This window comes from Urocampus carinirostris, chromosome 12, assembly GCF_059441175.1.
Source record: "Urocampus carinirostris isolate Australia breed hairy pipefish chromosome 12, RoL_Ucar_1.0, whole genome shotgun sequence".
Taxonomy (NCBI): domain Eukaryota; kingdom Metazoa; phylum Chordata; class Actinopteri; order Syngnathiformes; family Syngnathidae; genus Urocampus; species Urocampus carinirostris.
This window is the reverse complement of record NC_142360.1, coordinates 2,684,760-2,706,650: the sequence shown is the minus strand read 5'-3', so window position 1 is coordinate 2,706,650 and position 21,891 is coordinate 2,684,760. Positions and strand designations below refer to the sequence as shown.

At 39.6% G+C, this 21,891-nt stretch overlaps 1 protein-coding gene across 4 annotated transcripts in view; it reads left to right on the top strand.

The window, feature by feature from the left end:
* The window catches only part of spata1 (spermatogenesis associated 1), a 32,673-nt gene extending 11,867 nt beyond the window's left edge, over nt 1-20,806 (top strand). The window contains exons 7-12 of one of the 4 annotated variants that reach the window (XM_088349923.1): nt 515-606; nt 666-786; nt 3,934-4,054; nt 18,316-18,478; nt 18,543-18,641; nt 18,716-20,806. In XM_088349923.1, the coding sequence (XP_088206049.1) occupies nt 515-606; nt 666-786; nt 3,934-4,054; nt 18,316-18,478; nt 18,543-18,641; nt 18,716-18,829 (710 nt within the window). In that variant the 3' untranslated portion in view covers nt 18,830-20,806. Of the gene's footprint in view, nt 1-514; nt 607-665; nt 787-3,928; nt 4,055-18,305; nt 18,479-18,542; nt 18,642-18,715 lie in introns of those variants that run through there. The other 3 variants (XM_088349922.1, XR_015852245.1, XM_088349924.1) reach the window with 3 other exon arrangements.
* Nucleotides 20,807-21,891: the final 1,085 nt, after the last annotated feature.

Below are 21,891 nucleotides of genomic sequence, written 5' to 3'. Positions count from 1 at the left end.
TTGCTTGCGAGTTCGCTAATAAGCCAGTTTGCTTTCTAGCTTGCGATCACATTAGTTGGGTTGTTAGCTTACCATCACGTCAGTTTGCTTGCTAGCTCACAATCACTTTAGTTCGCCTACAAGTTCGCTATTATGCTTGTTTGCTCTCTGGCTAGCGATCGTGTTGTTGAGCTTGCTAGCTCAGGATCAAGTTACTTGCTTGTGATCCATAAGTTTGCTAGCATGGACTAGGATCCAGATTTACGTGATCGGGGGCAAGCAAACAAACTTGTGTGATAATGTTTGTGATAGCGAACTAGTGAGCAAATTAGCATACAAATTAGCGCGATAGCGAGCTAGCAAGGACGCATGCCCACTTGAAGTGAATCTCGCTTTTTAGTTCCACCTGACTTCTAACCATCTGTTTTTTTCAATCTTATTTGACATATTTGAAAAATCAAAATGTGTCTGTTTATGAATTGATTCAGATTATTTCATGTCAGAATGCTGATGTTTTGCTGCCATGTGTGCGTAGACATTTTGTCTCAAGTGAAGAAGGAAGATGCCGCGCGCAATAAGAATAAACTTTACCAGCAAGGAAGCAAAGTGGCAAAAGATTTAACTGGGGTAAGTTTATAAAGGTTAAATTACAGTCCGAGACATTAATTGCCCCATCTGTATTCAAGGTAACAGAAAGCCCGCCGTTGTTATCCCGACCGATCCGCTGCACCTCCCCCCCTCCTGGGTTGGACCTCACCATGACTACCCACAAGCCCCTGCTACTTTCAACCGTTGTCCCCACAAATCGTAGGTTGCCGCCATCTCCGTGGGCCGCACAGAAAGAAAAATATATTTCCTTATTATTATTGTTATTATTATTATTATTATTTTTATTATTATTATTATCATTATTATCAATATTGCCGTGTTTATTACAGTAGACCCTTGCTACTTCACCCTTCAGTTATATTTAGTTCACTGCTTCGTGGATTTTGGATTGACTTGAATTGTCTTCATGGTCATTGATATGGACGTATAGTGCATTGCGTTCTACAGGAGAAAGCACACAGCAAATGCTGTCACAGGGCAGGTCGTATGTGTTTGTGTTGGGTGGGCGTGACTGTCTGTGTCCACAACTGTTATGTCCTGCATGTCAGTTGTAATACCGAAGTATTTATGCCTTAAGCCTACTTTATTTAAAATCATTTTCCTGTAGTCTTTGTGCCGCTGACAAACACGGAGTTTGAGCCCCCTCCAAAGATTTTCCATTGGGTTCAGGTGTGGAGACTGGCTGGCCCATGCCAGAACCTTGATATGCTTCTTACTGGTTGCCTGGTTGTGTGCTTCAGGTTATTGTCGTTTTGGAAGACCCAGCCACGACCCATCTTCGAAGCTCTGACTGTGGAAAGGAGGTTGTTCCCCAAAATCTCACACTACATGGCCCAAGTAATCCTTTATTTAATGCAGTGCACTTTTTCTGTCCCATGTGCAGAAAAAACACTGCCAAAGCATGATGCAACCACCCCCATGCTTCACAGTAGGGATGGTGTTCTTCGTATTATACTCTTCATTCTTCTTCTTCCAAATACGCTTAGTGTAATTATGACAAAAAAAGTCTCATTTTGGTCTAATTTGACCACATAACATTCTTCCATGACTCATCTATATCATCCAAATGGTCATATACAAACGGGTCTTGACATGTGCTGGTTTAAGCAGGGGAACCTTTTGTGCCATACATGATTTTAAATCAATCCGTCTTAGTGTATTACCTACAGTAACCTTGGGGACTGTGGTCCTAGCTCTTTTCATGTCATTGGCCAACTCCTGGCATGTAGTTCTGGGCTAATTCCACGCCTTTCCTAGAATCATTGAAACCCCATGAAGTGGTATCTTGCATGAGGCTCCACTTCGATTGAGATTGACCGTCATGTTTAGCTTTATCCATTTTCTAATGATTGCTCCAACGGTGGACCTTTTTTCACCAAGCTGCTTGGCAATTGCTCCGTAGCCCTTTCAAGCCTTGTGGAGGTGTACAATTTTGTATCTGGTGTCTTTGGACAGCTCTGTGGTGTTCGCATCTCTTTGCACCTACTCTGAAAATTTCAGACCCCTCCATTATTTCTAAGTGGGGGAAATAGCAAAATAGCAGGGTGTTCAAATACTCATTTTCTTCACTGTATTTATTCTCCTTATCTATTCATCTATTTTCTACTGCTTACCCGAGGTTGGGTCGTGGGGCAGCAGCCTAAGCATTGAAGCCTAAACCGACACCATTTTCCAGCTGAGAACCATGGTATTGTACTTGGCGGTGCTGATTTTCATCCCAGTTGCTTCAGACTCTGCTGCCAATTGCACCAGTGAGAGTTTAAGATTATGGCTCTTGGAAGCCAACAGCACCACATCACATCCAAAAAGCAGAGATGCAACTCTGAGGCCCCCAAACCCGACCCATTCCACGCCATGGCTCCGCCTACAAATTCTGACCACAAAAGTTTCTAACAGAATTGGTAACAAGAGGCAGCCTTGGCGGAGCTCTGGTCATACAGGGACCAAATCGCCAGGATAAGACTTTACGGTATTACATAGTCATCGAACTAAATATGTGTAAATGTATTTTTCCCCTCAAAAAACTCAAAATATAGATATTAGTAGCTTAACCATTGGTAACAAAAGTGAGTACACTTTTCAGTAAAAGTTCCTGAAGTTCAATATTTGTGTGGCCACCATGATTTTGCAGAACCACCTTAATCTTCCTGACCATGGATTTGACCAGGGCCTCACAAATTGCCACTCACTCAGAATGGAGCCCAATGCAAGATATCACCCTGTGGGGTCTCAATGATTCTAAAAAAGGTGAGGAATCAGGCCGGAACCTATACGACAGGAGTTGGTCAATGACCTGAAAAGAGCTGGGACCGCCGTTTCCAAGGTTGCTGTAGGTAATACACGTAATACGTCATGATTTGAAATCATGCATTGCACGAAAGGTTCCACTCCTTAATGACAGAGGTGGGTGACATTTGAGATCTTGTGCTTCTCCACCTTCCGCTTGAGGATGCCCAAAAGATCTTCTATTGGATTGAGATCTGGAGACATGTTTGGCCAGTCCATCACCTTCACACTTAGCCCCATTAAAAAACTTTGGTCATCTCAGGAGTGTATTTGTGGTCATTGTCTGGCTGAAACATTTTGACCTAGTTTCTGGAGGGAGGGGATCATTCTCTGCTACAGTTTTTTCACAGTACAGGCTTGAGTTTGTGTTTCTTAATGTGATGCAACGTCCCAATTCCAGTTGCACTCATGTAGCCCCAAACCATGACATTCCCAACACCATGCTTGGCTTTAGGCACAAAACAAACATGTTCCTCACCTGGTTGCCGGCACACATGCTTCACACCATCTGACCCAAACAAATCATTGTCTCATCAGACCAGAGGATATCTTTAAGTAAGCCACGGCCTTTGTTGACAGACTTCTTTTCATTGTGTCAAAGCGATGTTTGTTCAGTTCTATTAACCTTAAAAATGAAATCTCTGCAGAAATGTGAGGGGTTTACTCACTTTTGCAACATACTGTATGTACAAGCATGCCACAAGGGTTATTTCTGAAAAAGCTGTAGATTTAAAAAAAAAATCTGTAGTACAAAACTGGTAGTATAACACGTAAAGCCTGTAGTATTGGTACGTATGAACGATTCTGATGCTAATTAGAGACTCTCTGCAATGGGGGAAAGGTAATTTATTGAAGAAACTGCTGACGTGCGACTGTTGTATTCTCTTTTTTTTAATTGTAGTACAAAACTGGTAGTATAACACGTAAAGCCTGTAGTATTGGTACGTATGAACGATTCTGATGCTAATTAGAGACTCTCTGCAATGGGGGAAAGGTAATTTATTGAGGAAACTGCTGACGTGCGACTGTTGTATTCTCTTTTTTTTAATCTGAGGAGAGGAGTTAATCGAGGATATCAAGACTGTGAAGGAGGGGAAAAAAAAGCTGGAGTGGAAGAGGCAAGAACTGCTGAGGAAAGGAAAAGATTTACTGGCGCAGAACAGACATCGCAGGAATCAAGGTGGAGACAAATGTTTCATAATATTTATTTATTTTATAAATTGTTTCTCATCACAAACTTCTCCAACTGATCAGTATGTTAAGAAGGACCTAAGCAAATAAGACAAAATAATTAAAACGTAGTTTTTATATAAATAAGTAAGATTATCATATTTCAATTTTAAAGATAAAATAAAACAGTGTAGACTTGTGCATTAAAAATATATAAATGAATGAATACAATAAATAAAATAAATATAATACTTAACATATTTGTTTTCATTTATTAATTGCAAATAAAAATATATAAAAAAATATTAAATCGTTCATATTTATAGTAGTTAATGAATTGCATTTACCTAGTTTAATTACTTGCATTGATAAATAAATTGATAAAATGTTATGTTAAATATAATAATAATAATTATTACACAATAATATTTGGATAAATTACTATTTTTTTTGACAAACAAAAAATGCACTAATAAATACATTCATCAAAAATAATATGTAATTGAATATTAATTAATTTATCTTTTTACATACATCGACCGATGCAACCTAGACATATTATCAGTAATGTTACCTGGGGTCAGAGGGTGTTTCAGGTATTTTAAACATCATGCATTCTCATCTAGGGGACCCAGCTGGGGTTGATTAGAACCTAGCTTGTGTCCACGTAGCGCTACCTCACCCATGGTGGACTTCTCCTCAACCGTAGTCACCTTGAGGCAACCTCTGCTGCCTCTCTGATTTCTTTAATGGCCTTCTGCTTGTTGGGCACTGTGATGCCCTATATGTTGTAAGCCCTGCAGAGAGACTGGCCATTGAACCCTCAGCATCCCACCTCAATAGACTCACATCTTGCTTTGCACCCGTTTCTCCGACACTCCTCCACTAGCTCAGCATATGTGTCCTCTTTCTTTCATTGGCCTCCTCAATACGGTCCTCCCGTGGTACCGTGAGTTCCAGGAGTAGGATCCGCTTGGGGGCCTCGGAGATAAGCAGCATGTCAGCCCACATTGTTGTGGTGGCAATTGATTCTGGGAATTTCAGTTGCTTTCCGAAGGCAACTTTCACATCCCAGTCTTGTGCTGTTGTTAGCAAGCCAGGTGAAGTATTTAGGGGAGCTTATGGTGGCTTTTACTCGGCCCGGACGAAAGTGATTGATTTATTCATAGGATGGAGACCCTTGTATTGTCAAATCTCCCAGCTCAGGGTGTTTGCTCTTGCCTCCAGGACTAAGACATGGCGCCAAAGGTACTGCCCCTTGCCCAAGGCCCTCACACAGCAGCTGACGATATGCTACAGGGTGCCCCTCTTTGAGCAGAGGTTGCAGGCTGGTGACTCCACAACCCTCCAGCTTAACAGGTTGGATGGGCTCGGTAGAGCATCACAGACAGTCTGGATGAAGAATCCTATTCGATGGGTCTCAACTTTCCACAGCTCTGCCCAGGAGACTCTGTGGTCCACTGCACGCTCCCATCTTGTTACGGTTCCCTACTGCCACATTCCAACCAACCTGCTGACCTGCTCCTCCTCTACTGCTGCCCTCACCTCTTGCTGCACCAGTGATCTCCGGACCTTCCCCTGCCCCTTGTTGTAGCTACGTGTTTTGCTGCTACCCAGGCCAGCCCTTCCGTGAGTTACTGTCCCACCCCAGTGCCCTGTATCATAGCCGCGATTCAACCACATGTCAAGTCATGTCATGTTTATTTGTATAGCCCTTTATCACAGAGTCTCAAAAATATGCACAAACACCAGATTATTGCAAACGACAGACTATTATAAAACCATCCCCTGATCTAAAACCTACATGAGGGCAAATAATACACAGATATTGTCAACATGAAATATAGATTATTCATATGCTATAGAATAGAAGTGTGTTTTAATTTTAGATTTAAACATTTCCACTGAGGTTGCAGATCGAATCTCAGGGGGAAGCTCATTCCACAGCCCTGGGGCACGCTCTCGAACCTGCGGATCTCTTCATCTGCTGCCTTCCACCTCTGCCCTATTTCCACCTCGATCCAAAGAGACCTCCGGATCCTGTGACTCTGTATTGCAGCACCTCCCTTGCACGGCTCACCTTAAACTCTTTATTAAGGCAGTTGATAGGGAGCCTTAGCTTGTTGTCCTGACCATGCAGGGCAATGCTGCTCAGGCTTCAAAGTAGACCCAGCCATTTCCGGAGAAACCTGCTGACTCTCCTCTTAGAGCCCTCGATGGTAGAGATTGGAACATCATAGATCAGAAGGGGCCAGAAGATCTGTGAGATGATCCCATGTCGGTAGATCCAGGCCTCGAACTTGCCAGGTAGGCCAGACTTGTCCACTGTGTCTAGCCAGGCTTACAGCTTAAGGTTTGTAGTATGGATGGTTGCCATGTGTTTTATGCTGCCGTCGAACAGTTTTCCCATGCTCTTCACTGGTTTCACAGTAATTGATGGTATTTGGGTCGCACCAAGTGTGAAGCAGAACTTGTTGGTGACCTTTCTTTTGCCTAACACCAAGGATATTGATTTCAATGCTTTGAATCACATGCGTGCCCAGGTGGCCATATTTTTCAGGCCCTTTAGGATCTACCTATTCCCAGGGACATGAGGTGTTGTCACCGTCAGATCCTGATGGGCGCCTTGTAGACACCAGATTTGGAGAGGGGGGCCTCTGCACTGTGACTCTGTAGACTTCAAAAGCATTTTTATTGTGAGCGTGAATAGTATCACTGAAATTGTGCATCCAGTCAAGTCAAGTCACATTTATTTATATAGCCCTTAATCACAAAAATGTCTCAAAGGACTGCACAGGAATTACAATTACACCATTACCTGATCTTAAACTAACATGCGGGCAAGGAGAAACTCAAAACCTCAGCGTGAGGCTTCAGGTCAGACGCTGGTCCGCTGACTCATCTCAAATTGTCCTTCTTCCTCGTATCACCACCAGCCAGGCAGTCAGAAAAAGACAGGACAATACAAAATATGAGGTGGGCATCAATCATACGCTTTTGAATAGAAGTGTGTCTTAAGTCTATATTTAAAAACTTTCATTGAGGTTGCAGATCTTATCTCCGGAAGCAGAGCATTCCATAGCACCGGGGCCCAGATGGAGAACGCTCTCGAGCCTGCAGACTTCTTGGCTCTCTGAGTCACAAGTAGACCAGCATTTTCCGAACGGAGGCTCAGTGCAGGAACATAGGGGGAAATCAAATAAGAGAGATAAGAGGGTGCAAGTCCATGCAAACATTTGTATGTTAATAAGAGAACCTTAAAGTCACATCTTAAGTGGATTGGGAGCCAGTGCAAGTTGGTCAATAGTCAAAAATTCAAGTCAAGTCAAATTTATTTATTTAGCCCTTAATCACAAAAATGTCTCAAAGGACTGCACAGGATTACAGTTACAAAATTACACAATTACCTGATCTTAAACCAGCATGCGGGCAAGGAACGACTCAAAAACCTCAGTGTGAGGAGAAAAAGAGAAACCTTGAGAAAGGACCTCACATGTGGTAATCCCCCTTCCAGGATTGACCAGGGTGAATTACAATTAGCATTACTGTACACGTAATAGTGGACATTAGGTAAGATGTTGAAAATGTCCGGAAAGTGCATGACATCAACGACGACGCCAGCTGGTAAATGCAGGGGTTGACATGCTGCAGGTCAGACCCCGGTCCGCTGACCCATCCCAAATCATCCTTCTCCTTCGTATCAGCCAGGCAGGCCTCAGAAAAAGACAGGACAAAACAGAATACGAGGTGGGCATCAATCATATGCTTTGGAATAGAAGTGTGTCTTAAGCCTCAATTTAAAAACTTCCGTTGAGGTTGCAGATCCATAACACCGGGGGCCGGATGGAGAACGCTCTCGAGCCCGCAGACTTCTTGGCTCTCGGAGTCACAAGTAGACCGGCATTTTCCGAGCGCAGACTCCGTGCAGGAACATAGGGGGAAATCAAATCGGAGAGATAAGAGGGTGCAAGCCCATGCAAACATTTATATTTTAATAAGAGAACCTTAAAGTCACATCTTAAGTGGACTGGGAGCCAGTGCAAGTTGGCCAATACAGGAGTAATATGCTCAAACTTTTTAGTCTTAGTCAAAAGTCTAGCTGCCGCATTCTGAACCAGCTGCAAACTTTTAATGCTAGACATCGGGAGACCAGAAAGCAATACATTACAGTAATCAAGCCGAGAAGTAATAAACGCATAAATTAAAATCTCTGCATCTGATTGGGACAGCATTGAACGAATCTTCGCAATATTACGGAGGTGGTAGAAAGCTATTCTAGTAATATTTTTCACATGTAACTGAAACGACAGATTAGGATCAAATATAACACCTAGATTTTTGACCGAGTCACTATGGGTGATATTACATTTGTCTAGGTTCAGGGTAGTGTTTGAAAACAAATGACGACAGTGAGCTGGACCAATAATCAACATTTCAGTTTTTTCTGGGTTAAGGCGTAAAAAATTATTTGACATCCATCTTTGAATCTCACACTAAGGCAATCCTCCAGATTTCTAAAACTTAAATGTCCAGTTTTTTCCAGTAGCACATAGTTGAGTGTCATCTGCATAGCAATGGAAACTAATATTATACTTGCGGATAATGTCACCAAGCGGGATCATATAAATACTAAAAAGAAGGGGGCCAAGTACAGAGCCTTGAGGAACACCACAAGGGACATTAGATTGTTTAGAGGTCAGATTGCCATAGTTAACACATTGCATCCTGTCTGACAGGTAGGACCTAAACCACGAGAGTACAGTTCCTGAGATACCAATGCGTTCTAGACGAATCAATAATATGTTGTGGTCGACCGTATCAAAAGCAGCGCTGAGATCCAGCAGCAGTAACATTGATGAGGCACCAGAATCTATTGTTAAAAGGAGTAATATGCTCAAACTTTTTTGTCTTAGTCAAGAGTCTCGCTGCCGAATTTGGAACCAGCTGCAAACTTTTGATGCTAGACATCGGGAGACCAGAAAGCAATACATTACAGTAATCAAGCCGAGAAGTAACAAACGCATGAATTAAGAAGTATCCGATTGGGACAGCATCGAACAAATCTTCGCAATATCACGGAGGTGGTAGAAAGCCATTCTAGTAATATTTTTCACGTGTGACTGAAACGACAGATTAGGATCAAATATAACACTTACATTTTTGACCGAGTCACTATGGGTGGTATTACATTTGTCTAGGTTCAGGGCAATGTTTGAAAACAACTCACGACAATGAGCTGGACCAATAATCATCATTTCAGTTATTTCTGGGTTAAGGCACAAAAAAATAAGTTACATCCATCTTTGAATCTCACACTAAGGCAAGCCTCCAGATTTCTACAACTTAACTGTCCAGTTGTCTCCAGTGGCACATACAGTTGAGTGTCATCTGCATAGCAATGGAAACTAATATCATACTTGCGGATAATGTCACCAAGGGAAAGCGTATAAATATTACAAAGAAGGGGGCCAAGTACAGAGCCCTGCGGAACGCCACAGGGGACATTAGAGTGTTTAGAGGTCATATTGCCATAATTAACACATTGCATCCTTTCTGACAGGTAGGACCTAAACCACGAGTGTACAGTTCCTGAGATACCAATGCATTGCAGACGAACAAGTAATATGTTGTGGTCGACAGTATCAAAAGCAGCACTGAGATCCAGCAGCAGTAACATTGATGAGGCACCAGAATCTATTGCTAAAAGGAGATCATTGGTTACTTTAGCTAGGGCTGTCTCAGTAAATCGATTTGCCCTAAATGCTGACTGGACAGTTTCAGAGAGGCTATTTTCCGACATAAAGTCATTTAGCTGCTGTGCAACGACCTTTTCAAGTAATTTTGCAAAAATGGCAGATTTGACACTGGCCTATAATTACCTAGGCTTCCTGGGTCAAGGTTAGGTCGCTTAAGTGTGGGTTTAATTACAGCAGACTCTAAGGCTACAGGAACAATAACCGAGGATAGCGATATATTAATAATATTTAAAACTGATGGTCCTAAGATCCCAAACATATCCTTCACCAGTGAAGCTGTAAACGGATCAAGCAGGCAAGTAGTTTGTTTGGCCCTACTGACCATCCGTGTAAGACTATCAAGGGACAAATCTTTGAAACTGGAGAATGTTTCTGAACAACCGTCGACACGGTCCTTACCTATCACCTCCGCATCTTTGAGGCAGGACGAGGTTGCAGAGCGTTCATTTAAGATTTCATTCCTGATGAGTTGAATCTTTTTAAGAAAAAAATCCATGAAGTCTTTAGCAGAATAAGTAGAACTATTTGGGTTACGTTTTTGTCTCGTAAGTTTCGGCATTGTGTCAAACAAAAATTTCAGATTATTTTTATGTATAACAATAATCTTAGAGAAAAACAATGCTTTCGCTGAGGCAAGGGCTACTTTATATTTCAGCATGCTGTCACACCAGGCCAGTCATAAGACCTCCAGCTTTCAAGAGCACCATTTTCATTCAAGTTTCCTGCAACCTTGTTTGAGTGACCTGGTTTCTTCAGTAAACCAAGGTGTATGCTTCTTATGTCGCCAAAGAATCAAGAACATTAACCAAAGCAGTATTAAAGTTGTTTGTAAGTGAGTCAACAGACCCAGTGTACAAAGGGAAGGCCGCAGTTACTGTAGGTAATAGTTCTTTAAAGCTAATGCTGTTGCAGGGCGGGTATTGCGACTACTAAAGCCTAAATCTTCCTTATAACAGTAAACATTAAACAGCACCTCACACTTAACAAAATAGTGATCAGAGATGGCATTAGGATACAGTAACACTAACATTTGAGGCTACTACACCCCAGAACAAGATCTTGAGTGTTCCCATCTTTATGAGTGGGCACATCAACTATTTGATTAAAACAAAATGTATCAATCAGTGACTTAAAAGCAATCGCAAGTGAATTTAATGGGGAGTTTATTTGAACATTAAAATCACCAATGATTACAACTTTGTCCGCATAAGTTACCAAGTCTGTTAACAGTTCTGATAATTCATCCCAAAAATTTGTATATGGTCCAGGTGGGCGATACACAACCACTACATAAATTGGTGTTGACATTAAGGACCTCATAACAAGTGCTTCAAACGTTTTAAAAACAGTAGGGGTACCAGGAGTAAATTTCAAAGTACTTTCCGATATAAGAGCAACGCCACCACCTTTTTTGCATGGTTGTACCAAGTGCAAACTCACAAAGTTAGGGGGAGAAGCCTCATTTAACACTACAAACTCGTTTGCCTTTAACCAGGTCTCACAAAGGCAAACAGGGTTAAGATTGTGTTCATTAATAAGGTCATTGACAAGTAAAGCTTTGGAGGCTAGTGATCTAATATTCAGAAGGCCAAGCTTCAGCACTGTGGACTGAGCTGAACACTTTCCCGAGTTTTGAACCTTGATAATACAGTGATAATACCCTTCTCCAGCTTGTGCCAGTCTGATGTTAGGGGCCGGTCACACAGACATTTGCGGCTGAATCACGGCCAGAAATTTCTGCCTTTGAGGCGGACGCTATTGGACGCGTTGAGATCGCCATACAGAAGAGATACAGCAGTGCTTAACACGAGATCGGAAATTCGCGCGCGAGTGGCAGCGCGAAAAAGTTTTGCGCTGCTCAATTCTTCAGAGCGCGGGTACACAGCCTTTCACGAGCGTATCAAGGCTGAACCACGGCCAGAAATTTCTAGCCGTGAAGCAGATGCTGTTGGGCGCTGTTGGACGTTTTGAGACCGCCATATAGACGAGATACAGCAGTGCTTTATCGCGGTCGGAAATTCACACGTGGTTGGCCGCGCTCAAAACTTTTGAGCTGCTCAAAAGTTTGAGCACGTGTTAAACCGCGTGCCGCACACGTGGTCAACACGAGGTAATGACGCGGAAATGACGTGCTATGGCCGCGGCCAGGGAGCGGTTACACATGGGCAGGACGGAAAATTTCAGCGGGTAATCGTGGGTGGAGCATGGTAATAGCATGTTCTGCGCCTGTATCGCGGTGTTATTACGTGAAATTAGCGTGTTACGCGTGTGACAGTCTTTCGCCTTTCTCCGCGTATATACAGCGCGATTTGCCGAGCACCCGTCAGTTGTGCTCGAGACGTCAAGGGGGTGAACATGGATCCCCGTCAGCGTAGTGACCTCGTCTTAATCCATTTTTATTTCTTGACATTCCTTTTCAAGATAATAAAATAAAAATGATGCCATGCCTTGAAATCTTGATCTTCACGGGACTGTGCCTTGAGCGGTTATGATTTCTACAGCCCGGTGTTCTTCGAGAAATGCATCCCTGCCGAGATATGCATACCCTCGCTACTACAACCACTTTTACCTCGTTTTATCTCACTTTTAGGGAATGTAATGGCGAACATATAACCAAAACCACTTCGTCTTGCATTTATTGGGAATGTAATACAACTCAAGCTATTCCGTCTTTGCTTTTGTTGTGAACGTAAACGAACGGTAAATCCTCCCCCCCTCGCGTGCACGCGCATTCTGCTGCGCTTCCAACAAAAGCGATCGTATTCTATATAAAACGCTTATTAAAACAATAAAGTGAGCTAATTATAACAATTGGGAGATCCTAGTCTTCATAACGCGTTTATTTAAACAATAAAGTGCGATCATATTCTACAAAATGCGTTTGTTAACGCGGATGAAAAATTAACCAACGTCAATGCACGATTCCAACAAAAGCGATCGCAGCAGAATGTGCGTTCACGCGAGGGGGTGGGGGTTGGGGGTGTTGCGTAGGAGTCGGATTTGGGCACAACACCGGCTCGGGAGCTTTTATACCCGTGGTCCACACGAGAAAATGACGCAGAAATGACGCGATGACGAAGCGGAACCGTCACTGGCGTCTTTTTTGCGGCCATACCACTGATGAACAGCGGGTTGGCCAATTTTGCGCATTTTCCATCGGGGGCAACCACGGGCTAAAAAAAATCGCAAAATTTCTGGCTGTGATTCAGCCGCAAATGTCTGTGTGATCAGCCCCCTATAACCAAGCAGAGACGCTCAAGCTGTTGTCGTCTAGAAAGAGGTCTCTGAACCTCACCGGCAGGGCCTACTCAACCAGTTTGTCATAAATCTCCTGCATAACTAATGAAATAACTGCAATGACAAATACATGCATAAAAAATAAATCAAATACTTTTAAAGGGATAGTGTCTCATATTTAGTGCCTCTTAGTGGTACAAAACAACTCCATTCCAGTAAAAAAATAACTTTGATTTGAATTATAAGCAAAAAACAATGGTAATATTTATAAAAAAATCATGAGTTGAAAAATTTTGATTTCTTAACACCATGGAAATTCTTCTAAGATCAGCACCATGTTCTTCCGGCATCCTGCTGCCACACGAGTATCACTGACCATTGCTAGTACCAGACAATACAGTCCCATCCTGTGGTCAAGTAATATTCTTCGGTAATCGCAAGGCAAATCAAGATTGAGAAGTAAAAATGGATGGTGCTGCAAATTCGAACAGATGGCAGCCTGCAATAGACACTGTATCGGAAATTAAGTTTTTAGGGGTCATCATAGACAATAAGATTGCTGAAAAACACACATCAGACACATACAAACTAAAGTATCTAATACCATTTAAATAATTAATAAAGCCAAATTCATTTAAAACTAAAATAAATTGTTTTTATTATATTGTTCTCTAGTTCTGCCATACTTGACATATTGTGCTGAAGTCTGGGGCAATAATTACAAAAGTTCACTACAGCCCCTTTTTATTCTCCAAAAACGTGCAATTAGAACCATACATGTGTACAATATCGAGTTCATACTAATATTTTATACCTGCAGTCCAAATTATTAAAATTGGATGATTTAGTAAAATATTTCACTGCACAACTCTATTTAAGGTCAACAAAAACATAGTGCCAGAAAACATCCAGAAATCATTCATTTGGAAAGAGGGAAATTATAATTTAAGGGGGCTGTAGTAAATTCATAATCCCAAAGGTGAGAACAACCAGTAAAAGTATGTGTGTGTCTGTGTGTGGAGTCATACTTTGGAACAATTTACAAGACGAGATCAAAGAATGTCCAACTATTCACTTGTTCAAATTTAAATACAAAGAAAACATTACTGGCGGAATACAGAGATGAGGAAAATGGGGTATGAGTGGTACGAGAGATTGGGAATAGTACATGTACAACTATGGTTAACCTTGTTGTTATTGTTGCTATTGTTATATCACAACTGTTATTATTAATATTATTACTATTGCTGTTGTTATCACTGGTGTATTTAATAGGGAAGATGAAGGGGGAGGGAAAATAAGCATCTGCTTCTTACTACCCCTTTTCGAACATGTTTTTAACATTATTTTGTTGTTGAGTTATTGTTTTTGTTCCGTTTTTATTTTAATGTTCGGAATAAAGTTTTAATTCATTCATTCAAGTATTACACATTAGGACTTTAAAAATAATAGAAAGAATGAAAAGAATAATAATGACTATTAGATGAATAATTTCATTTATGAATTGTATTGCCAAATAAACACACTAATACAAACATCAATAAAGAATGTATATATAATATATATAATATATATAATATATCTATGTATATATATATATATATATATATATATATATATATATATATATATATATATATATATATATATATATATATTGGAAATGTTAAAAATCTATATTTTATAATAAACTTGTTATAAAATATTTTATAATAAAGTTGCATTTCATGTATGACTTAAAAGTCATACAGTGAGGGAAGGGGTGTAAATTTTGAATTAAACAACTATAATCTGAACTATGTAAATAGAACTAACAAAATAGGAGGTGGAGTAGCTATATATGTGCACAAAAGATTAAAATCGAAAATATTACAAAACATGTCATTTGTCATTGACGATTTACTTGAATGTATTACAATAGAAATTATAAATGAAAAAAGGAAAAATATTATAGTCAGATGTGTGTATAGAACACCGGGCTCAAATCTGGAAACCTTCACAAACTGGGCTGAAAAAACATATTCAACAATAAGCGACAAAACACTATTCATTTGTGGAGATTTCAACATCGATCTAATGAATCCAAACAAACATAAAAACATTGATGACTATATTAATACGATGTACAGTATGAGTTTGTACCCAACTATATTAAGGCCTAGTAGATTCACATCAAACAGTGCAACACTCATTGACAATATATTTACAAATAATATGGAATTTACAAACGTCAGCGGGTTACTGGTTTGTGATATTTCTGATCACCTACCAGTATTTACAGTGTATGATGAAAAGGTTACTGGACAAGAATCAACTAAGGATTATGTTTACAAACGAGTTAGAACTGAGAGACTATAATATGACTCTATGATGACTTAGTTCAACAATACTGGAATGCTATATATGGTACAGATGATGTGGATCGTGCGTTTGACATATTTTTGGAAATATTCACCAACCATGTATAACAAAAATTGCCCAATGAGGCAAACTAATATTAAGAATAAATCTGTAAACCATCCATGGACAACTAAGGGTTTATATAATGCTTGTAAGAAAAAAAACACCTTACATGGAAAATTTATTAAACTAAGAACTGAGGAAGCCGAATCCCGATATAAAACGTATAAAAACAAATTGACAGGAATATTAAGAGCAAGCAAGAAATTATACTATACCAATTTATTACATCATAACAAAAGTAATATCAAAGGTATTTGGGATATATTAAATGGTATAATAAAAGGAAAGAATGTAAGCAATGCATATCCAAACTATTTTATTGATAAGAACAGTGAAAATTATAATTTAAATCAAGTTGTGGAGAATTTCAATAGTTATTTTGTAAATGTTGGACCAGAGCTCGCTGCAAATATCCCAGAGTGCAGTGGTAAACAATTTGAGTCACTAATAAAAATGAACTCCAAGACCATGTTTTTATCTGGGGTTATGGAATCAGAAATCTTAGACGTGGTTAACAACTGTAAAAACAAAACGTCTATGGATTGTTTTGACATCGATATGGTACTAATTAAGCAAATTAGAAACAGCATTGTGAAACCATTGACCTACATCTGTAATCTATCATTTCTAACAGGCACATTTCCAAATCAAATGAAAATAGCAAAAGTTATACCAATATACAAAAATGGGAACAAGCACATTTTTACAAACTATAGACCGGTATCTCTGCTTCCTCAGTTCTCTAAAATATTAGAGAGACTTTACAATAATAGACTAAAACAATTTGTAGATAAACATAAATTGATTAATGAAAGTCAATATGGTTTTAGAGCAAACAGTTTAGCAACAATGGCAATTATTGATGCAGTAGAAGAAATCACCCACAGTATAGAAAAGAAGAGATACGCAGTCGGGGTATTTCTTGACTTAAAAAAAGCATTTGATACCATTAATCATGATATACTATTAAAAAAACTGGAAAGATATGGCATCAGGGGAGTGGCTTTGAAATGGATTCAAAGTTATTTGACGGGGAGGAAGCAATATGTAAAAATGGGAGAGTTTTCATCTGAATATTTGGACATCTGTTGTGGAGTACCACAGGGTTCTATCCTGGGACCAAAGCTATTTAAATTTATATATTGACGATATTTTTAATGTTTCAAAACTATTGAAAATAGTAGTATTTGCAGACGACACTAACATTTTCTATTCAAATGATAACTATATGGATTTGGTAACCTGTATTAATCGTGAACTAATTAACCTAAAAATATGGATGGATATAAATAATTTATCTTTAAATTTAAATAAAACCAAGGTAATATTCTTTGGTAATCGTAAGGCAAATCAAGATTTAGAAGTAAAAATGGATGGTGACGCAATAGACATTGTATCAGAAATTAAGTTTTTAGGGATCATAATAGACAATAAATTAAGTTGGAAAACACACATCAGACACATACAAACAAAGGTATCTAAAAGCATTTCAATAATTAATAAAACCAAAGTTCTTTTACATTATAATGCATTGTATTTATTATATTGTTCTCTCGTTCTGCCATATTTAACATATGGTGCAGAAGTCTGGGGCAATAATTACAAAGGTTCACTACAGCCCCTTTTTATCCTTCAAAAACGTGCAATAAGAACCATACACAGGGTAGGATATTGGGATCATACCAATATTTTATTCATGCAGTCCAATTTATTGAAATTGGATGATTTAATAAATTTTTTCACTTCACAACTGTTATTTAAGGTCAACAAAAACATAGTGCCAGAAAACATACAAAGATTATTCACTCGGAAAGAGGGAAATTATAACTTGAGGGGCTCTGGTGAATTCAAAATCCCAAAGGTGAGAACCACCAGGAGAAGTATGTGTGTGTCTGTGTGTGGAGTCAGACTTTGGAATAATTTGCAAAATGAAATCAAACAATGTCCAAATATCCATGTGTTCAAATTTAAATACAAAAAAGCATTACTGGCGAAATACAGAGATGAAGAAAATGGGATATGACGGAGACTGGAAATACTGCACTTCAAACTATGGCTAACTTGTTGTTATTGTGCTATTATCACATCAGAACTGTTATAAGTATTGTGTTTATTTTTATTGATATTATCACTGGTGCTGCAGTGACATTATGCGCATTATGACGTTGAGGGATGGGTATTGCGAAGATTAGTGTATAAAATATGTGATTATTGTAACTATTATAATTATTGATATCTGACCTACGTAATAAGTATATCCATGAGATTTTGTTGTATTGGACACAAGAGGAGCTATCTATAAAATGTATTTAATAGGGAAGATAAAGGGGTAGGAAAAATAAGCATCTGCTTCTGACTACCCCTTTTCGAACATGTTGTGTGACATTATTTCGTTGTTGACTCATTGTTTTTGTCTTGTTTTTATTTTTATGTTTGAAATAAAGTTTTCATTCATTCATTCATTCATTCATTCATTCATTCATACTTAAATGCATTGATAAATAAATACATGAAATAATTATAAAAGATGTAATATATGTAGTAGTAATAATAAAAATGATAATAATAAAAAATAACATTAACTATTAACTAATTGCATAAATAAATAAATGCACAAATAAGAAAATAAAATCTTCCAGTAAATAAATACTAAATAATAAATATTTGCTCCATTTAATTACTTGCATTTGCTGTAGAATTTTGTCAATTATTTTAATTAATTTATCAATTGGTTAATACGTTTAAAAACAAATTGAACACAATATTCAAATTTTTTTTTCTCCCTAATTCACTGATTTTTCCTAGCCCGCGACAGCTGGAAAAAAAAATACTTTGACACCAAGAAGGCCACAGCGCCTTTGGAAGACGCCTTGAAGAACGTCAGGCAGGAACTGGAGACTTTCTACGACAGACTCCTGCAGCAACTCCATGCCAGAGACAACCGAGGCAAGCCACATAAGCAAGGAAAACCTGAGAAGGTACCCTCCAATACAAAAAATCAAGAAAAAAAAACATGAAAAAACATAAATTTCCCACCTTTAGAACCAGCTCATCATCCAAATCCTGAGTGAGACTCATAATGTTGACAACCTGAAGAGGAGAGTGGAAGACGCCAAGATGAAGCTTTTCACTGAGATCAAGGTCAGATACTCATTAAAGTGCGGCTTTTTGACTAAGGACTAATTGTCAGACTCTGATCCGGTTTTGTCTTTTAGCTCACGAAACAGGCGGCCACGGAACTCAGGGCCCTAAAAGCCGAGCTGAACCAGAAGAAGAAGAGTCAGACCATCTATGGAGGACAAAAAACAGAACAAAACGGATCCAACTGAGGAAATTGTTTTAAGAAATGTTTTGGGTAGTTAGCTACTAAATATATTCTACATTCAAAACTTGCTACATAGTGTAAATAAGCAAGTGAAGGATTAACAGAGTAACATGTTAATTGATGCCAATATGCGAACATGGAAAAACCAAAACAGTTTTTTTGTATTCTGCAAATACGCTGTTGAAATATCAACATAGTAACATGCTAATTTATGCTAATACATACATTTTATATCTGTATGATTTCAAAATAAGGTAATAGCTTATATGGGAACACTAAATCTATATTATAGAATTAAGGTCAGACGACGGCAACCTCGTGGAGGAACGGTTCGAACAGATCGTCCTATTTGCCGAATGCTTTTTCAAAATCTACAAAGCTTATGATGGGCGCGGGCCATCTCCCTTCGTCAGAAATGTCCCAGCGATGCTAGCGTTTGAGTTCTCCCGGGAGGCAGTTAAGAAGGCTCTCAAGATGCTGATTTTCACCAGTCCAGGTCCCAATAGCTCAAAGCTCTCGCCTCCAAACTCGCTGGCCCATTTTCCCAACTGTTCAACTCATCTCTACAAACTGGCACTGTCTCGGACGACTGGAAGACGGTTATCATATTCAAAAAATGACCGCGAAGATCCTCTCAACTACCGTCCTGTTTCCCTCACCTCTATTGTCTGCAAGGTTTTCGAATCCCTGCTGAAGCCAGCCTTAATGACCCACCTCCTACCACTGCACCAATCTCTCAATCCCAACATGACTTTGTGCCAAAGAGATCCTGCCTCACCAACCTGTTAGTTATGGAGGAGTGGGTCACTAAATTCATGGACGTTGGCAATACAGTCAACATTGTCTTCTTGGACTTCGCCAGAGCTTTTGATTCTGTCAACCACCGGGTGCTCCTTTTTAAACTTCATGCTTACGCCTAATATCCCCAGGCTGTTAGTGTGTTCCTCTCTGATCTATCTTTCCAGGTCCAAGTGAGTGGCCAGCTATCTTGACTTGTAAACTGCTCTATGTGGGATGCTTCAAGGTTTGGTGGTCAGCCCACTGCTCTTCCTGGTATTCAAGAATGAGCTGCCGGAGTATATTTTCCAAAGGGTTCTTCTCTTTGCCAATGATGTCGATGACCTTTGTTGATGCCTCCACCAAGTCTGGAGATCAAACCTTTGGAATTAATGTCTCAATGTTAAAATGCAATCTTCTGGAGATTGGCTCCCTGTTAGGTTCGTGTCCCCAACATTTTTAATAAAACGCTCTGAAATAAAAGAAGACATAGAGAATCGGTTATTTAGAATTAGTTACTTTATTAATCATCATTTTGAGAGCCCCGGAGATCGAGCTGTTACGAATCTCCTCCTCGCTTGCTCGCTAGCTGGGCTCTGATCTCAACACGTCCCCGAACCCTCCTAATATTTAGTTTTTGCCCTGTAATACATGCCTCTTTACTGAGGGGCGGGGATTCTATCTAACAAAGGAGACTGTATTCTAACTTTTGCTACGTAGAGTTAATCAGTCCTCCTTTGAAAGCCTGCTTTCCGGCCGATGATGGAAGGTTTCCTTTTGTCCTGGGTAAGACTTCCTTTCCTTCTTCTCACGCTCTTTGGTGAAAAACAATCTTGAGTTATGGCATGAAGAGGTCATTCCAGGTCAGGGTACATCCGTTGGTATGTGAGAACAAAACACAGTGCATGAAGAGGTCATTCCAGGTCAGGGTACATCCGTTGGTATGTGAGAACAAAACACAGTCTGTACATCAAAACACAACTCATGGCCTTGGAGAGTAGTTTACAGGCTGAGAACGCTTCAAAATGGCTGAGAACACATATAACATATTAAATGTCAACTGTAGGATAAATATAATTATACAATCCTAACATTCCCTCCTGTTTATCCAACTGGTGATATTAATACTTCATTCAACTGTCACTTTGCATTATGATTTTCAACAGAGAAATCATGAATAAAACAACAGAGGTTGTCGTCATAATGACCAGGATATGAGTAAATATAAGGAAAATGCAGAGACAGGAAATCATCATCAACATTTGTGTCATTACAATTTTCACCATGTCATTTTTATGGTTAAGACAGCTGTATATGCGTTAAAATGAGCATTCAACCTGTAGATCTGCAATTCCTCCTAATACTTCCAGAGTTGTGGACAATCTTCACTGGTTTGAGATGACTGCAAACTATAATTACAGCCCCCTTTGTAGCCAGACTTCCTCTGAAAGTTTGTTGAGGAACTACAGCTCTACAGCAGGTACCACAATGCTATTACAATGACGCAAATGAGAACGGTTACGGCGTATGCTAAGATAGAAATAGTTATTTTAGTCGTATTTAATTACTTTCTTACAATGTGTCAAATGAACCCATATGCTTCGTTCTGCAATCTTTACTGCTGTGCCTGTGGTTAACAACACCTGGTAGGGCTCTTCCCACTTAGGTGAATGCCAGTTTTTCTTCTTTCTGCTTTTTATCAAGACCCAATCTCCTGGTTCAACTAACTGGCTTTCCTATTCTTTCGGGAGAATAGATTAGGACATCATTGGCGGCTTTGATGCCGTTTTTCATGAGCATGGCCACCGTTAGGCACCCCGACGCCTCCTGGCGTGATGATGTGTTGCTTGTAGATGAGGTGACACGATCCAGTTGTCCACATTGGACTGCACCTCTTTTCGGATGTGGCAAGCTAACTTCTTCCATGAGATAGCAGCCTCCCCAGAGTCCTGACCGCTGCCCTTGCGAAGAAAAGTTAAATTTGAAGCTCCCTGGGCTGACAGAAGTCCGTCATCTGTTCAGCAGGGGTCACCATCTCCTGTATGGATGAGAAAAGCTAAAGAAAAGTTAAGTTTGACGCTCCCTGGGCTGACAGAACTCCGTCATCTGATCAGCAGGGAAAGCTATAGAGGGAAAAAAGAACAGACTTAAAAATATATATTTTTTTAATAGTTTATTCTATGCCTTCTTTCCCCCCTGTTGAGACTTTCATGGCTCAAAACAAATTAAAAAACAAAACGATAAATTCATTTATAGATTTGTATATTTTCTTAAGTTGTCTTTATATTT